Genomic DNA, 16654 nt, shown 5'->3' on the forward strand with positions numbered 1-16654 from the left:
AGTTGAAACCTGTTATGAGCTTTCCTTACGTACTTTTTTTTTTTTTCCCCCCTCCTGCTATTTGCTGCCTGTGATCCCAGGCTGAGAGGGATCTCCTGACTCGCGGTGCCTGCGTGCGAGAGACCTGAAGATGCTCCGCGAGCACAGCAAGGCCGAGCAAGCCACCTCTGAGCGGTGGCAGTGACGGAGACAGCGAGCCGTAAGGCAGTTACTCTGGCAGGTGGCCGGCTCCGCAGGTGTCAAGGCAGGGAGAGCTGGGTACGGAGCCAGCCATCAATAATTCAAGGAGGTGGTCACATGCCCTTGCTGGCTGTCGCAGGATTCCTCTCTCCCCAGAGTCTGGTTACTTCCAGAGATCAAGTTCCAGCCTCTTGGCTGGTGAATTATTAAACTCCAACAGTGCTCAGTTCCCTTTGTACCACGTCTGTGTCTTCCTGCTGTCCTACCTTGCCAGTGACGGGCTCTTTCCATCCAGCCAGCTCTGCAGGAGCAGAGTCCTCCAGAACAGTACAGCACCTTGTGCTCTTCTTTGCTCCTTGCTTCTCCGTGAGAGAAGGAAAAGGCTCCAGAGATGGACCTGTCCTACAGATCCACCATCTCCATCTATAAGGTGAGTGCTGGCACCAGAGGCTGCTCCTGTCTGCCAGAGGGAGACAGGTGGGTGGGCGGAGAGGAGCTGTTTTCTGCCGAAGGCTCCCTTAACGGGTGGACAGCCGAGGGCTGAATCTGTCCCCGAGGGCTGAACTGCAGCAGCTCCCGTGGGCTCTGGGCTGTGTTAGACAGCAGGTGGCTGGCAGGAGTCGGGGGTGGCATGGGTCTTAAGGCAGATCTGGGAAGGAATCGGGCAGCCAGGGTGGTTTGGACATGGAACATGAAGGGTGACTCGCCTGGGTTGCTGGTAGGAAGGGGGAGTTCAGCTGGCTCTTTTCCTCCATGCTGGAAAGAGCAGTCTGATCTCACAAATGCTTCTCTACACACATTGGTGCTGCACCAAGATGGTGAGGGCTGGGAATCGCTTATTCCAGCCTCTGGTCTAATCTGGTGTAGGCAATAAACACCTTTGATAAATAGGTGGGTAAGAGCAGAGAGGCTGTTCTGAAGCAGTCCATCCCTTCTCTTAGCAAGCTGCTGACTCTGGCAGTGCCCCAAATCCTGGCTAGGAAACAGCTGTGTTCATGCCTGAATAATAAGCAGTGGTCCTCACCCTGGCCAGCTCAGGGGCGAGCAAAAAGGCTGCTCAGATCCCCTTGCAGTTACTCCCCTGCCTGCAGCAGGCATGGGGCCTTGGGAGAAAGCCATCTTCGGGTGACCACCTGTCTCCAGTGAGCTACCTTGCCCTCTGGCATTGCTCCTCTCCTGACTGGCTGGAGAGGACTCAGGGCAGACAAAGGTCCCAGCTACCCCCGATGCAGGGAGCTGACTGTGCAGGGCTGTACATCACCACAGCCATCTAGCATCATGGCTGGGGGAGCTCTCTGGGTCCCTGCTGCACCCAGCTGAACCGCAGCAGGAGGGTATTGACCTGCTGAGATCTCTAGGGTGTGGGGAAGACTCATGTTAACGTGCTTCTGCCTGGCCACAGAGTATCCTGGAGCAGTTCAACCCTGCCCTGGAGAACCTGGTGTACCTGGGGAACAACTACCTCCGTGCCTTCCATGGTGAGTGGGGTCCTGCATGGCCCAGGCTCCAGATCGTGCTGCTGCGTCCATCCTGGGTGCCCGCTGTGCGTCCAGAGGGACAGCTGTCACCCAGGGCAAGGCTGCTGATCCCCCTCATGGTGTGTCCTCAGCTGCTCTTACTCATTTTTCTCCTGGAGAAAACCACTGCTGTTGTTAGGCACAGATGGGGAGAGACAGGGTGCCCTTGCCTACGGGCGAGGTACCAGGGGGTGGCTGCCTTATGTGCTGCTCGCTGGGACTGGTTATTGTGGGAAGGCAGGCCAGATCCTTACGTCCCCTCTCCTCTCCTCACAGCATTAGCCACGGCGGCTGAAGTGTATTTTAAGGCAATCGAGAAGATTGGGGAGCAAGCGCTGCAGAGCTCCACCTCACACGTCCTGGGTAAGGCCCTTCCAATCGCCATCCTCTGTCCTGTGATGAGCCACAGTTAGATTTTTTTTTTTCTTTTGGCCTTCCCCCCTTAGCTAATCTTTTTCCAGCTAATGGGGGAAGGAAGACAGCTCCTCTAAATGGTGTCCCACAGTGTCAGACCCTGTCCAGGCACTAAGAGTCAAATTTATTATGTATCCTTGGATATCCCCCAAAGCCCCAGCACTCTGCTCTGTATGTCTCTGAGATTAATGACTGAGCCCAGCTCCTGGGATGGACATCCAGAGATGGACCTCTCATAGAAACCAGTCCTTGCTGAGGCGTCCTGCCCTGAGAGCTGAAGTTTCCATCTTGGAGGAACCATTTCACTCCTCCTTGCAGGTGTGAGGGAAAAGCCAGAGAGCATGGACTGATAACAGGGTGTTGTCCTCCCGAGCCTGCAGCCAGCTGAAACGGCAGCTTAGAGCTTACACTCAGCAGCACAAATAATTCTGCAACGTAATGACGGCTGCTGAAAATATGTTCAGGGAACTGCTCTGATACTTAACGTTTTAGTAAAAAACTTTCAGCAGATGTGTCCCTTCTGCAGACTCCTACGATCATCTGCAGCACCCAACTCACTCTTCTGCTCCCTGTCATCAGTCTCTTCCCTTCACGGTTTCATAACACCACCACCGGTGAAGCGGGACCACGCACAGCATCGGCAGTGGGTGCTGTAGCTACTTTCCTCTAGGACAGCCAGAACCATGCACTGCAGCTGGGGTGCCTTTGGGGGTGGAAATGGGGCTCACAGGGGCTGCAGCAGGGCAGAAACCCAGCACTCAGAGCCCATGGCAGAGCCAAGGCTGCCTGCCGGCACCTGGGGCTGTAGCAGAGCACTGGTCTGGGAGCTTCGTGGGCTGGAACAACCCCATGTTGGCGGTGCTCGGGAGTGGTGGTGGAGCTGAGTCCTGAGGAGGAAGGCTACCAGCCTCTGTCCGGGTGCAGAGAGCAGTGCATGGTGATATCTGTTGGACTTTCACACCCGTGTGTCATCAGCCTGAGTTCCACACTGCTGGTCTGCCTCCTTGGGCACACCAGGAAACGGCTGTGGGATTTTTCCACCCTCTCCTGTCTCTTTCCCTGAAGGAGAAATTCTGATGCAGATGTCCGACACGCAGAGACTCCTGAGCTCTGATTTGGAAGTTGTGGTGAGTGGTTTTCCCAGGGGGTGGTGCAGGTGGGGAAAAAAGTGATTTAACCACAAATGCATGCTGGCATTTGCCTGATTTGTCCCGTCTCCCACCCTCTGACGTGCCTCCCTGCTATCCCTGATGCGTGTAACAGGCATGTAACAGAGCTGGCATGCCCAGAGCCTGGCTGTTGTTCAATGCTTGGTGCCGTTGGTGGACTGTCACCACCTATCCACAAGCACGGTGGCAGGTGCGCAGTAGACCGAGCAACGCCCAGCTCTGAAGATGTGGCCAGGCTGTCCTCTCTTTCCCTGTGTGGCAGTGGTGGGACAGGAGCAGAGGGGATGCTAACGCTTCCAGACACTGCTATTTGTGCCCCTGCTGAAGCTCAGGGGTTAACGGTTGGGTGGTTGCTGAGTCCCTACCTACAGGCTGCAGGGTAGGGAACACAGCCCTCATGTTCCCATTTCTGGCTTCTGTATGGGGTCCAGGTGGCAAAAGAGTGGTTAGCTTTGTGGGTTTTGTGAGCCGCCCCTCACCGCGGTGTGTGTAACACCCCATGTGGTGAAGGGACGAGGGTGATGGCTCCTTTGCCTCTTCCAGGCTCAGACCTTCCACGTGGACCTGCTGCAGCACATGGAGAAGAACTCCAAAATGGATGTGCAGTTCATCAGTGTGAGTGGTGAACTCTCTTCTCCTCAACTCCTATTTTCCTCTCCCCTCCACCCAAGAGTTCTGCTTGAGCACTTCAGGTGTTTCATTGACTTTCCTCAGCAGGAGTTGGAGGGGTTTATCTTCTTTCCCTGTCATGGACCAACTCCCCTCTAGTTTGGCTGATGATGGAGGGCTAAAGAGGGCAGGCAACTGTTCTTTATGCAGTGGGACTTGCCAAATGCTTCAATGGGGCTGAGAGACTCAGTATCCCAAAAGCAGAGTTCCCAGCTTCCCCAAACCACAGCCTCTGCCTAGGTGTGGGTCCTGTGCCATGGTGGCCCAGCTGTCCATGCTGGTGCATAGTATCACCAAGGGAGACAGATGCCTGAGGGCTTGCTCCCAGTGTGAGGGAGCTGGGTACCAGCTCTTGCTCCTGAGATCTTGAGGTTTGTCAGCGCTCTGGGGCCTTTGAAAGTGAAGAGAAAGGTAAAGAAAGACTTTTGATAAGAGATCCAGGTGAAGCCTGATTTCAGGGGGACTCAGATGTTCAACCACCCATCAGAGCAGGACCCTTGCTGCATCACAGTGTGGCTGGGTCGCCAGTTCCTCACCCAGCCCGGTTTCTCCCTGGTAGGAGAGCCAGAAGCAGTATGAGCTGGAGTACCAGCGCAGAGCCACCAACCTGGATAAGTGCATGGCAGAGCTGTGGAGAATGGAGAGGACCCGTGATAAAAATGTCCGGGAGATGAAGGTGAGCAGCAATTGCAGGAAGGGGAGTTGGAAAAAGAACTGGTTGCTTTATCTGGAGTGAGGACTGATTTCTGAGCAATCTTGTCCTTCCTTAAAAGCCAGGGGCTTGTCCCCAATGTTCAAAAGGCAGCAGGTGTATGTGAAAAGGAGGAAACTCCTTTTCTAGAGGATGCTGTTGACCTGTGGTGCTCACTCCTGCCAAGCCCTTGCCTCACTTAGCAAGCCTCAGTGTGCAAGGACTTGGTCCCTGGCACTGTGCTCTAGCTCCTCTGTGCTGCTCCAGCACTGCAAGTGGACTGGGAAGCCTGTAGACACAACGACCCATTTCAACCCTTCCCCTGCCGCGTGTGAGTCCACTCTGCTGGATTTACCTCTGATCTCTTCCTCCCTCTTTCCCCTGCGGATCAGGAGAATGTGCTGCGACTGCGCTCAGAGATGCAGGCGTTTGTCTCTGAGAGCCAGAGAGAGGCTGAGCTGGAGGAGAAACGCCGCTACCGCTTCCTGGCTGAAAAGCACCAGATGCTCTACAACACTCTCCTCCAGTTTTACAGCAGGGTACGGCCCTGGTGTGCCGGGGAAGTGCCACTGGGGGAGCAGGCAGCACTGCTGGAGGGGGAGCATGCATGCAGGGAGCCAGGGCTGAGCCACCCCTTGGGTGAAGGCAACGTCTGTGCATGGACTGGGCAGGAAACTCTATTTCATTTCTTGCTGTGAGGTCCAAGCTGACTGTACTAGGCTGGAAGAGCACAGCTGGGGCTGGGAATGGTGCTGACACGGGCTTAGTTGGGTGTGTGAGCGATGGGAGAGGGAAGGATTATGGAGGTGTTTATAGAAGGATCTTTGGGACCACGGTTGGAGGGCGCCATCCTAGAAATTCACTCCTGCAGCGTTCTGTTTGGCTGTTCTTGTAAACCTAATTGTGGGAGGACCTGGCTTCTAATCTGATGGATGTGGCAGCCCTCGGCTCCCTCTGTTACGTAGCTGTTCTGCCCTACCCATCACTCCTTATTTTTCTCTCTCCTCAGGCCCGGGGCATGATCCAGACCAAGGCACCGCAGTGGAAGGAGCAGTTGGATGCCAGCCGCAACCCCTCAAACAGTCACTCACAGAGTCTTCTCGCAGCCTCCCACGGCCAGGGGTATTCATCGGGCCGGCTCACCCCCATCCACCTTGAGATGGTGAGGAGGCCACGGACAGCCTTCACCTTGTTTGGTGGAACAACTGGAGCAGGTTGCCCAGAGAGGTGGTGGATGCCCCATCCCTGGACACATTCAAGGCCAGGTTGGACGGGGCTCTGAGCCACCTGATCTGGTTGGAGATGTCCCTGCTCCTTGCAGGGGGGTTGGACTAGATGGCCTTTACAGGTCACTTCCAACCCAAACTATTTTGTGATTCTGTGATGGTGAGGCTGCAGCTGCCCCTATCAGGCTGTAGGGTGAGGCCAGTCCTTGGTCAGTCATGGTACTTGCTGCCTTGTCCAGCTTCTGTGACCTTTCCTGGCCAAGAAGAAGGGAAGTGTGTGTATGGGCTGCAATGGGGGAACATGCTGTGTTTGGCTTTGAGAGGGACTGCGTATCTCTCTGAGCATCTCCTGCTTAATGCAGTCCCTGTGGATATGCATTCCAGCTTCCTTTCCCTCCAGCAGCACCAGAGACCCCTTGGGGACTTCGCTTCTCCCATGACTGGGAGTAGATCCAGCGTCTTCTCTCCAGAGCCTCCAGAAATGAGACTGTCTCCTCAACCAGAAACCCCCAGGCGGCCACTGCGGAGGACACCATCAGCCAGTATGACCCCTGTCCGGGAGCAACGCTGTGGGGAGATACAGTGGTTGGGCCTCTCTGGAAACAGGGTTGGGTTTGGGGAGAGACCACAGCTCTGTCAGACCACCAGTTGTCAGCCACATCCCTGGGCATGGCGAGAGGACAGTGCATATGGGAGCTGGGGAGGACAATGCTGAGTGAAGCAGTGGGTGAGCTCAACCTTCAGAGCAGGGTCCATCCAGGACAAGGCCAGGCTTCCTGGCTGGCTATGTGAGGTGAGGAACCCACATACGTGCAATTTTCAAGGCTTGAACCACAAGGGCTGGTTCTTACTGGAGTTTGCATTTTGGTACTGCACCTTCCCTTGTGCTACCAGATTAAATATTACCCTGCCCTACAAAATCCAGCCCGTTACCTCATGTCTCACCTGCTTTTCCTTCCTGAAAAATGTCAGCTTAAATTGTTTTAAAAAAAGAAAAAGGGCAGGGGGAGAGGAAAAAAAAAACCCCAAATTCTTAGCTGCTCTAGCAGGGTTGGGGAGAGGGCCGTCAGCCACTCGTTTTAGCAGGCAGTGCCTGTGCCGCAGACATCTGGCCAAAGACAGTGTAGTACAAAGCAAGTGGTTTCACCTGAGTTGATTTTTCTTCTGCAAGATGAAAGGTTTGCCCTTTCCCATGCTATGCCCTGCTTCCTCCCAGCAGAGAAAGGCCATCTACTCCTCCTCTAGGGTAACTGCTTGACTGAGGAAGCGCTGGTCCCTTCAAGGCCGCGTGGGTCTTGCAGGAGATGCTGGACTCCAGCCAGACCCCTCGAATGGCTCCCTGCAGGTTTGCTTCCTACCGGCCGTACCTCCAGTTCGGGTTCCTTTGGTGAGGCCAGCAGTGGCAGCGAAGGCAGGAGGAGGAGCGGCACAGTGAGAGTGCAGGCTATCGTGCCCCACGTGACGGGTGCCAACCGGACCCTGCTACGGTTTGACCCTGGGGATGTCATCACGGTGCTGATGCCGGACGCGCAGAATGGCTGGCTGTATGGCAAGCTGGAGGGCTCGTCCACGTACGTGACTTTGGTGCTGTAAGGTGGCCTGATGCAGGCTTATCGGGTCTGGAGCTGGGAGGCTTAAGCCCAAAATTATCTCCCCCCTCCCCTCCTGGTGTGGCCTGGGCACTATATCTCACCCACCATCTGGGTTGGGACATCACCACATCCTCAGTGACGGGCTGTACCTAGCATGGGAGCTCTCCAAGCTCTCCAAGCCCAGAAGATGCAGCGGGGCAGGGCGAGCGTGGATGAGCTGCCTGAGAAAGCTCTAGGGGCTTTGGGAGAACCAGGCATGCAGTAACCCCCTCCCGGCTTGCACGATGGAGTGACTCCTGTCATGGGACCCAGCTCAGGGCCGTGAACTGCTGGAGTTACCTGAGAGGCCTGGCATTTCTCAGCTCACACCGCAACTGCTGCTGCATCCTCCAGCACAGACAGGGCATGGAAACTGCTGCACCCAGCGCTTACTGAATTACTTCCTGTGGTGCTGCTGGCCAACACTGTCTGCAAAGCCTGCCCTGTTCCGCGTGGGATCCCTGCACCGTGCTCTGCAGGAAAGCTCACACTCAGGTGCAAGATGAGCGCCTCTCTTTTTGAGGGGTTTCTGGAGTGGAGCTGCTTTGCCCTGAGGAGAAGGGATTTCCACAGCTTCCTTGTGTGCTGGCCTTGGTGACCATGCTCAGCCAGAGTGTCTCTTCCTGGATTGCACCAGTGTTGCTCCCGGGAGCAAGGATTTTGCACAGCCTCTGAGATAAGCGAGACCTGCTCCACGCTCAAGGACTGTCTCACAATAATCCCATGTCCAACCTAGGAATGAAAGATGTGCAGAGACCCTGTCGCATGTGATAGCACCAGCAGTAGCTTGGTTGATGTGTGGGGTGGGTAGATCAGAAGTGCTGGGCAGCTGGATTTGAAAAACTGCAAACCATGGTTGTCTGGAGCTCATTTGTCTCTGTTCCTGTGCCCTAGATGCGGCTGGTTCCCCGAAGCTTATGTCAAGCCTGTGGAGAATGCGAGGGAGATGGAGGAGCCAGCCACCAGGTAACAGGAGAGCAATTGGCCAGGCAGGAGCTGGAGTGGCTCCCGGCAGGTTACTGACACCAGAGGCGTGCCTGTTTGGGGTGTGCCCCGTGGAGAGCTGCAGTGCTCCCATGCCCTGAGGTCTCACAGGCTTACCCTAGATGCCTCCCCTAACACGTGCAATATCTTCTCAAAGGCGCTTGTGACTGGGCCAGTCCAAGCCATGTATATTTTCTCCAGAGACACCCCACAGATACATGTTGTGGCTAGCGACTGTGCTGCTCCCTATTCCTTGCTCTTTGACTCTCACCCCACTGTCTTCTTTTGCTCAGGTCCTTCCCACTGCGAAGCAGTCACAGTATGGATGACATCCTGGACCATCCCAGCACTCCTTCCTCAGGCAGCTACTGGCCTGCCGCTGCCCAGCCCAATTTGCCGAATCCACCACCCCTCTCGGTGGGTGCCAGCAGTCATCAGAGTGGAGTGGCCACCCCGGTCAGATCTGGCTCCAGGGTGAGTGCAGGAGGAGTGACTGCTGGGCGTGTGTGGAGTGGGCCACATCTGACTTCCATGCTCCAAGGCGCACCTTTTCTGCATTGGCCTGTTGAGAAAGAAAAACATCTTCCAGATGTTGGTGTGTGACCTCCTCCCTTCCTGAGCTAAGGAGTCTTGCTAGCCCTGGCCTTTCTGTTTGCATGCCACCATGTCCTGGTGGCCCCTGCCAGTCAGCCTTGTGTGTGCAGATCCTCAGTGCCTGGCTTTCCTCCCCCAAGGGACAGCTTTTCTGCTCTTTCCCTTCTCATTTTTCTCTCTTTTTGTGCTCACCAGGGAACCTTCAGTTCAGTCCTTTTCTCCATGACCTCCCAGCCTGATTTCTGGTGGCTCCAGGGCAGCACCTCTTTCTGCTAATAGTAGGAGCATGGAGGGATCAGGCTGGGCTGGGAGTGGGTGACCAGATAACAGAGATGCCATCCTCCTCCTCCCTTCAGAGAATGGAGAGGAGTTTTGTAGGGCTCCTCTTCTAAATTCAAGCAAGGGTTGGGTTAAAGTCACAGCTGGGATAAGGGAAAAGCTAGGGGCAAAGAGCACAGCCATTTTGGGGAGCCTTAGAACAAGTTGTGTCCAGCCCATGGCTTGTGGCTCCATTTATCACTGCTTCCAGCTGTGGGGAAGTGACTGATGAGGAGTTGGGAACAGTTAAAGGTGAGGACCTGGGAGAGGGAAGGACAGTGCTGCCTGTGCTCAGTCTCATAGGAGGCTGGGAAACCTCATCTCTGCTTGCTGATTCCAAGCTAGTGCGAGGCTGTAAGCTACTGGATGGCTCAAAGGACTGAAAAGTGCAACATTTAATTACTCTTATTTCCATTCATGTCCTGCTCTGTGGTTTCAGGGAGCCTTAGGCTGCACAACACAGAGAGGAACAGGCTTTGCAGCCTATCCCTGCTCTGGGTCCCAAGTTTCCATCTGGTCCCGGGGCTAGGGTGTAGGGTTAGCCCTGGGATTAAGCAATGAAGTGTATGGAGCACCATGGCAGAGTGACTGAGCCTCCTTAGAAGTTTGGAAAGACTCAGCCTTTCTATAAACTTTTGCCCAAAAACATCCTCCCGTTGAGCCAGGAGCAAATAGGTGTGGGTTTGACTTCCCAACTGGAACACAGATAGCCACATGTGGCTTTCTTATCTGCCACCAGCTACAGAAACAGGTGTACGTTAGGCCAGTTGTCACTGATCCTTTACTCTCTACTGGCTAAGAATAAAAGCCGCAGGGCCTAGGTCCATCTTTCTCCATCAGGATGGTCCATGTTTAAGCAGTGTGTGGTGTAGGGTGGGGAGCTACAGCTCTTGAGTTCCCTGTGGATGCAGGAAGCACGTGAGGGCACTCATGATAAACTCTGCCAGGCTGTGTGGGCAATGTGAGGGAGGCATCTCTGGCTGTGCTGGCAGGGTGAACTGTAGCTCGGACTGTCACTGTTTGCAGTGCTCTTCAGACATTACACTTTGGGGATCTGAGGCATCTCCTTTCTTCCCCAAGACAAAACCAGGTGTCCTAGGGGAATAGGGAACCTGTGGTGTAGGGACAAGCCCCCCACCACAGAAATCAGAGTGTAGCAGTGAATTTGTGGGCTTTTGCGAAGCTTGAATGAATGAGGAATCTGTTGTGGTTTAGCCCTGGTCACCACACAGTTGCTTGCTCACCTTCCCCAGCGGGATGGGGAAGAGAATTGGGAAGAAAGGAAACCTCCTGGGTTGAGATGAAGATGGTTTACAAGAATAGCAAACGAAAATTACAATAATAACATAATATAAAAGTACCAAAATGTACAAAATGAACAATGCATGATTTCTCACCCCTTGATGTCCCAGTGACCGGTACAGCCCGTCCCAAGTAGCGATCATGGAAACAAAACCAAAGCCGCAAGCAAAGGAGGGAGAGGGAGAGAGCAAGGGATTGATCAACGGCCCCCCTGGGCAACCCCCACTGATATACTGCGCATGACGTTCCTGGCATGAAATTATCTCTTTCGCTAGTTTGGGTCAATTATTCTGGCTGTACCCCTCCCAGCTTCCTGCACCTGCACATTAGTGAGACCTGGGAAGCTGGACAGTGTCCTTGATCTCATTAGCAACAACTCATATCATCAGTGTGCTTATCAACATTCTTCACATCGAAATCCAAAACACACCAACTACTGAGAGGAAGATTAACTCCATCCCTGCCAAAACCAGGACAGAGTGAGAGTCCTGTTAATAGGACTTGGGTTCATAAATCACCTAAGTGTTTTGTGAAATCTTCCTCTGTGTGCAGTGTCTCTTGGCCTACTTCTGTCTCTCCATTTCCCACACCATATGACTCACTGCTGCCTTTCTTTTCACTACAGAAATCAGGAGTATTTGACCAGCCCCCTGAACTCTTCCCACGGTGAGTGAAGTGTGGAGCTGCACTCTGAATCATCAGATGGAGGGGGCATTATTACAATATTATTATTATTTAATCTTTTGGATTATCCAATGTGGGAGGAACAGGGAAGTATCTGGAGGAAAACAATGCACAATCCACCTTCTAGGACAGGAGGTGGGCCCACAGAGGTGGGCCGTTCTGGCTAACTGGGATGGCTCTCTCCTACCTCTGGTTATACAAGGCAAGAACTGAGCACCCTGAGCAGATGTCCAGACTTTCATGCTCCTTCTCCTCCACCCTGGAAGAGCCACAATAGCAGCTCACAGCCTGAGTGTGGAGCTAAATGATTCACACAGCTCTGTCTGCTTGGAAGGGGCTGAAGCATAAGGGACATGGCTTTTAACTTTGATGAGTCAGGTCCACGGAGACGAGCCTTGCCATAAATCCGTGAAGCTTCCCTCTGCAGCCAGGTTGGTGTCTCCATGTTTCTGACACTTTACTGTGGCCTCTTTCTGCTCCCTGACTCCTTGCTCGGAGGGTCAGGGGGCACAAGTGTAGGGTGCTACGACAAAGGACAGCCTTATGCTAGTGTCCCTTCTTCATCCTATGGAAGAGGAAGAGTGAGAAGCCCTGAGGAGAGCCCAAGGGAACCTGCAGCAGAGCATGTTAAGGAGAGAGAGAACATATTCAACAGAAACCTTTACCACACTTGCCTCCTCACCATGGAGGTGGCTGTCTGGCAGGACTAAATAGCCTTTTCTTGGTCAGCAAGTCCCTTGCATGGTCTTTGCAGATTTCCTGATGGTTGCGTTTCCTTTCCCCTTCCAGAGGCACCAACCCTTTTGCCACAGTCAAGCTGCGTCCCACGGTCACCAACGACCGCTCGGCACCCATCATCCGATGAAGTGGGGCTGCGGACAGCGGAAAATTTCAGCAGGGAAGGGGGAGGCATACAAGCGACGGACTGTGACCCCTGGCTGGGCAGCAACATACTGCTAGCACTCACAGAGTAACCTCTCTTCTCCCCTCCCTTCCCTCTGGGTCACAGGGACCCGTCTTGCCTGGATGTCTGGCCTGCTTTAGCCAGCAGCAAGCCCCTGCCGCTCTTTTTGGATTGAAAAATCCCATCCCCATCCCCTCTCCCTGTCTGACGTTACTGTACTTAAGTGGGAGAAGTCTGGTGTTACTGGTGCTGGTGGCCTGGGAGAGGGGATGCTGCTGGTCTGGGAGGCCAAGGGACAGATGGGCAAGATCACCTGCAACATGGGGCAGGGCATGCCGGACAAGGAAGGCACAGCTTTGCTAACTCTGCTGTGGGCAGAGAAGGACACTCGCCGAACAGTCCCTTTGCTACCTGAAGAGTGAACCCCGAACAGTCCCTTTGCTACCTGAAGAGTGAACCCCAAAGGGAGGAGGTCACAAGAAGGCTTCTAGTGACGTGGTCCAGCTGATGGGGTCGGAAGCGTGCAGCTGCGTCCATTTGTAGCAGCATCTGCCCCTTCTCAGCCCTGGCACAGCCCCATCCCTTGCTGGGCAGCGCTGGGGCAGATGACAGTGCCCAGAGATGCTGCCCTGCTCCTTCATCTATTGTCCTGCGGGAAAATAATTGTTTCGGGTTTTTTTTTTTAAATAAAATGGAGAATGCTGCTTCCATATCTGTCCCAGTGGCTGAGACACCACCTCAATCAGAGGACGCAGAGGGAGGAGGACATGGGGTCCCCACCAGCACTGGGGCCACGATGGCTGCCCATGGCTGGGCCATTGAACGCCACAGCACTGTGGCTCTGGCTAGGGCAACCAGAGGGCCAGGGCAGACATGGACGGCACCAGGAGGGCTGCAGGACCCACGGCCAGCCCATTCTCTGCCCCCCCGAGCTGTCCTGCCACTGGAGGGCAGCAAGCCCCCACTTCCCAGCCGCCATGCACAGGCAGGCCTCGCCCGGGAGGACGAGGCCTGGCAGCCATCTTCTCCTCGCCCAGGCTGAGCCCCAGGGGTGCCCCTGGACGGCTCGGTGTTGGGGAGGAACCACTCCCCCGGGGACCCTGTGGGTGCCCCGCCAGCCCCCACCATCGGGGCCCAAAGGGAGCGGCGGTGAGGAAGGGAGCATGAATAACAGCCAGGGCTTTAGCTGATTAGCCTTATTAATAGAAATTAAACCCCTGGCTGCGGGCACTGCAAAGCTCCCGCAGGGCCCCCCCCTCCCCCCCACCCCAAGCCCTGCCGCCAGAAAGGCACAGCAGTGGGGGCTGAGGGGCTTTGGGGGTTTACAGCCTGGGCCTTCCCCCCTCCCCAAAATCCCACCTAGGGCGAGCCCTGGCCCCCTCCATGGATGTAAAATGGGTTCTCCCATGTGTGGCCAGAGACTGGCTTGTCCCTGGCGTCCCATCCTCCTGGGTGGCAGCTGCTGAGAGGTTTAATTTTGGAGGGGGGTGGTTAGTGAGCTGCCAGGGGCGGGTTGGATCCCACCCTTGGAGCCATGAACGGCAGTGATTCCTCTGCTGGAACACCTTTTCTTTGCTCTCTGCGGGGCATATGCCCTGCAGAACGACACCAGCGCTTCTCCATCCTTCTGGCTGGCGGCTGAGGAATTGACGGGGCACTTCGAAAGCAGCTCCTTCCCCCGTTGCGCCCCTTACTGAAGCGTGGGCCTATGCCCTCATCCTCCACTGCCCCACTCCCCGGAACCCTCCGTCCTGGCTGGGTCCATCACCAGCACCCCTTGCCCTCACCCTGCTTCCTCCTGCCTCGACCCCTCTGAATCTGCCCCCCACCAGCCTGTCCCACTCTGCTGGGGGAAAGGCAAGGAGCCCTGGGCAGCGGGATTACCGGGAGATTCGGGCCGTGGCAGGCAGTCACCTCCTCCCCATTGGCTGGAAAAGCCTCTTAAAAGTGGAGAAGTGCTTTCTGCCCGCTCAGCACCCGCCGGTCTCTGCCGACCTGAAACCATAAGCGGCTGCTGACCCATATCCGTGCTGGGAGCGCCGTGGGGAGCTACCTGCACCCGCAGGAGGCAAGGGGGTCCCCTGCCTGGGGCGTCCCCCGGGATTGGCCACAGCTGGCTTTGCTGGGCAGCATCGGAGCAGGAGGAAAGCAGGCTGAGAGGGGGATTAGCTCTCTGGAGAGGACATAGTTGCTCTGAAGGAAGGAGAGGGGCACAAGAGACAGCTCAGCAGGCACTGGATTCCTGCAGGCATCGCCCCGTGCCTGGCTGACGGCGTAGACACCATGGAACGAAGAGCCAGCGGGACCATCTAACCGGGTGCCCTCGTCCAGAGCCAGGAATTGCCAGCCAGAGGGAGAAGGGAGCGCTGCGGACGGGTCCGCTTGGCCCTCAAAGGCTCAGCCCGTGCTCAGGAGGTCACTTTGTTGTGCAGGTCAGTGGCGTGGAGGGATGCTTACATCCTGGCACCAGCTGTCAACGGGACAGCTTGTCTCAGGCCTGCATTCTTTTAATTCTCTAATGAGTGCTTTCTCAGCGTGTTGTCTGTGGGCTGGGGAATCTGGTGGCATGAATTGTGGCCCTTGCATTTAGCAAACAGACCTCCCCACCACCACTCCATCCGTACTGTGTGGAGGCACCAGGAGCCATCCTAGCATTCGTGTGGACCATCCTGGATGGAGCTTGCCTGGTACAGCAGAGTTTTACTGGGCATCGTCCCGCACTGACAGCTCTGTGCTCTGTGTGCGTCCAGGGACTGGCAGCCGTGGCTGAACCTGCTGTGGCCTTCGCCCTCCCAGGCTGGGCTGGTGACTTCTGGTGTCGGCGCAAGTCTTCTCCTGGCACCCACCTGCAGCTGGCTTTGTGGCAGTGCCTGCTCTGGCCCACCTGCGTGTGATGCACGGGGAAGGGCAGGTGCCCCTGCTGATGAACTTTTAGCTGTATGTGAACTTATCTGTGGTATTTTTACCTGTGAATAAAGCTCCTTAACTGAGGAGAAAATAGTAGCAAGCTGTAGAGTGTGCGAAGGCAGGTGCAGGGTACATGGTGTGTGAGCCGTGAGCAGAAGAGCCAGGGTATGCGCTGTGATGTTAGGAACAGCAGCTCTGAACTGCCTGGTTTAGAGCGGGGATAGATCTCCAGTGGAGAAAGATCTGTATCCTCTATATATCTATCCCCTATAGCATATTGGCTTCGAGGGCATCTCCACAGGTGAGCTCTTCTGGTGCACCTCATCTTTTTCAGCCAACGTCTAGCTGCAGGCAGGTAAAAGCCCCTTCATGCCTTGCTGTACAGTTGTGTAGTGCTGAGCAAGTGGCTCCGGCAGAGGTACCTATCCAGCTCCAAATTCAAACAGTACTGATAGATATTGATCTAATGTGCTCTTCAAAATCAGGTGCCATTGACTCATCATTGACAGGCAATGCTACAGAAATCTCCGAAAACCATGTCACAGATGGACAAATATTTTCTTGCTAGAAAGCTATGGGGGAAAATAAAAGATGAGTTGCAATGGTTTGATTGATTAATTTGATTTGTGGTGCAGGATGAGATCAAGAAAAGCATGGCTAGGAGAGGGGCTTGGATAAAAAGGCTCAGGGCATGTTTGGTGTCAGTCACTCTTATCTGAGGTAGTTGAGTGCAGCAGATGGTGCAGTGGTGGAGCACCAGCACTGATCGAGAAATCATGCTTTTGCTTTGCAGCAGGTCACCTTTTGCACAGCTGTACCTAGCTTATCAGTCAGGTGGAGCTGGGAGAGGAGCAGCAGGTGGGCAATGGCAGAAGCTGAGTGAGAGTGTTTAGTCTGGCTGTCCCGGTGCCAGTGATCCAGATAACAGGGTGTGAGGGGCAAGATATGGGTGTCTGGAGAGTATATGATGATTTTTTTTTCTTTCTTGCAATGATTCTTTGCCTTGAAGATGTCTTTATAGCACCCTGTTCTTAGTTCATGCCTCTGCCTCTTGAGTCCTGGGCTAGGAGGGAGAGACTGGAGTACCCTGTGCCGGCCCCTGTGGTTCAGCCCAAGAGTTGTTAGGATATGGCCATCCAGAAGAAGAGCTGCCCAATCCACACTCAGAGCCACATCCTGCTCCCTTTTTTCATAGCTGATGGGGTCCTGAAAGTTTGGGGATCTCTGCTGCAGGGACCTGTCGCAGTGGCAGGCCATGAACAAACTCTTATGGCAGTGGCAGGGTGCTGCCATCAACAAACTCTGAAGTGTTTTCAGGAACAACAGCTCCCCGGGGAGGGGAAGGAGAGAGACTGCTGTGGGTGGCTGGTGACTCCAATCCCACCCTTCCCTCCAGAGGACAACTTTGGCTTGGGCACCTGACTAAAACAAACCAGCCAAGACCATTTGGTGCTTTCATGTCGA

The 16654-nt window shown here is 55.0% G+C and overlaps 1 protein-coding gene and 1 long non-coding RNA gene across 3 annotated transcripts; one reads left to right on the top strand and one right to left on the bottom strand.

Annotated features, from left to right (window-relative positions):
- Positions 1-86: 86 nt before the first annotated feature.
- BAIAP2L2 (BAR/IMD domain containing adaptor protein 2 like 2) lies at positions 87-12304 on the top strand. 2 transcript variants are annotated; one of them, XM_086753076.1, is made up of 14 exons: positions 87-610; positions 1583-1658; positions 1974-2060; positions 3177-3238; positions 3824-3895; positions 4509-4625; positions 5033-5179; positions 5650-5802; positions 6267-6408; positions 7212-7437; positions 8392-8463; positions 8775-8955; positions 11321-11361; positions 12169-12304. In XM_086753076.1, exons 1-14 carry the CDS (start codon positions 572-574, stop codon positions 12242-12244), a joined length of 1491 nt encoding a protein of 496 aa, XP_086609202.1. In that variant the 5' UTR covers positions 87-571; the 3' UTR covers positions 12245-12304. The 2 variants fall into 2 exon arrangements, with proteins under 2 accessions (XP_086609202.1, XP_010120957.2); XM_010122655.2 differs by having other exon boundaries at positions 6270-6408.
- A 59-nt stretch (positions 12305-12363) lies between these two features.
- LOC147602113 (uncharacterized) lies at positions 12364-12979 on the bottom strand. Its single transcript, XR_015259160.1, has 2 exons — positions 12729-12979; positions 12364-12694 (listed from the first exon to the last, which is right to left on the bottom strand). It is a non-coding gene; the product is annotated as an uncharacterized LOC147602113 (long non-coding RNA).
- Between the last annotated feature and the right edge of the window lie 3675 nt (positions 12980-16654).

The sequence above is a fragment of the Chlamydotis macqueenii genome, chromosome 1, assembly GCF_036417535.1.
Source record: "Chlamydotis macqueenii isolate bChlMac1 chromosome 1, bChlMac1.mat, whole genome shotgun sequence".
In the NCBI taxonomy this organism is placed as follows: Eukaryota; Metazoa; Chordata; class Aves; order Otidiformes; family Otididae; genus Chlamydotis; species Chlamydotis macqueenii.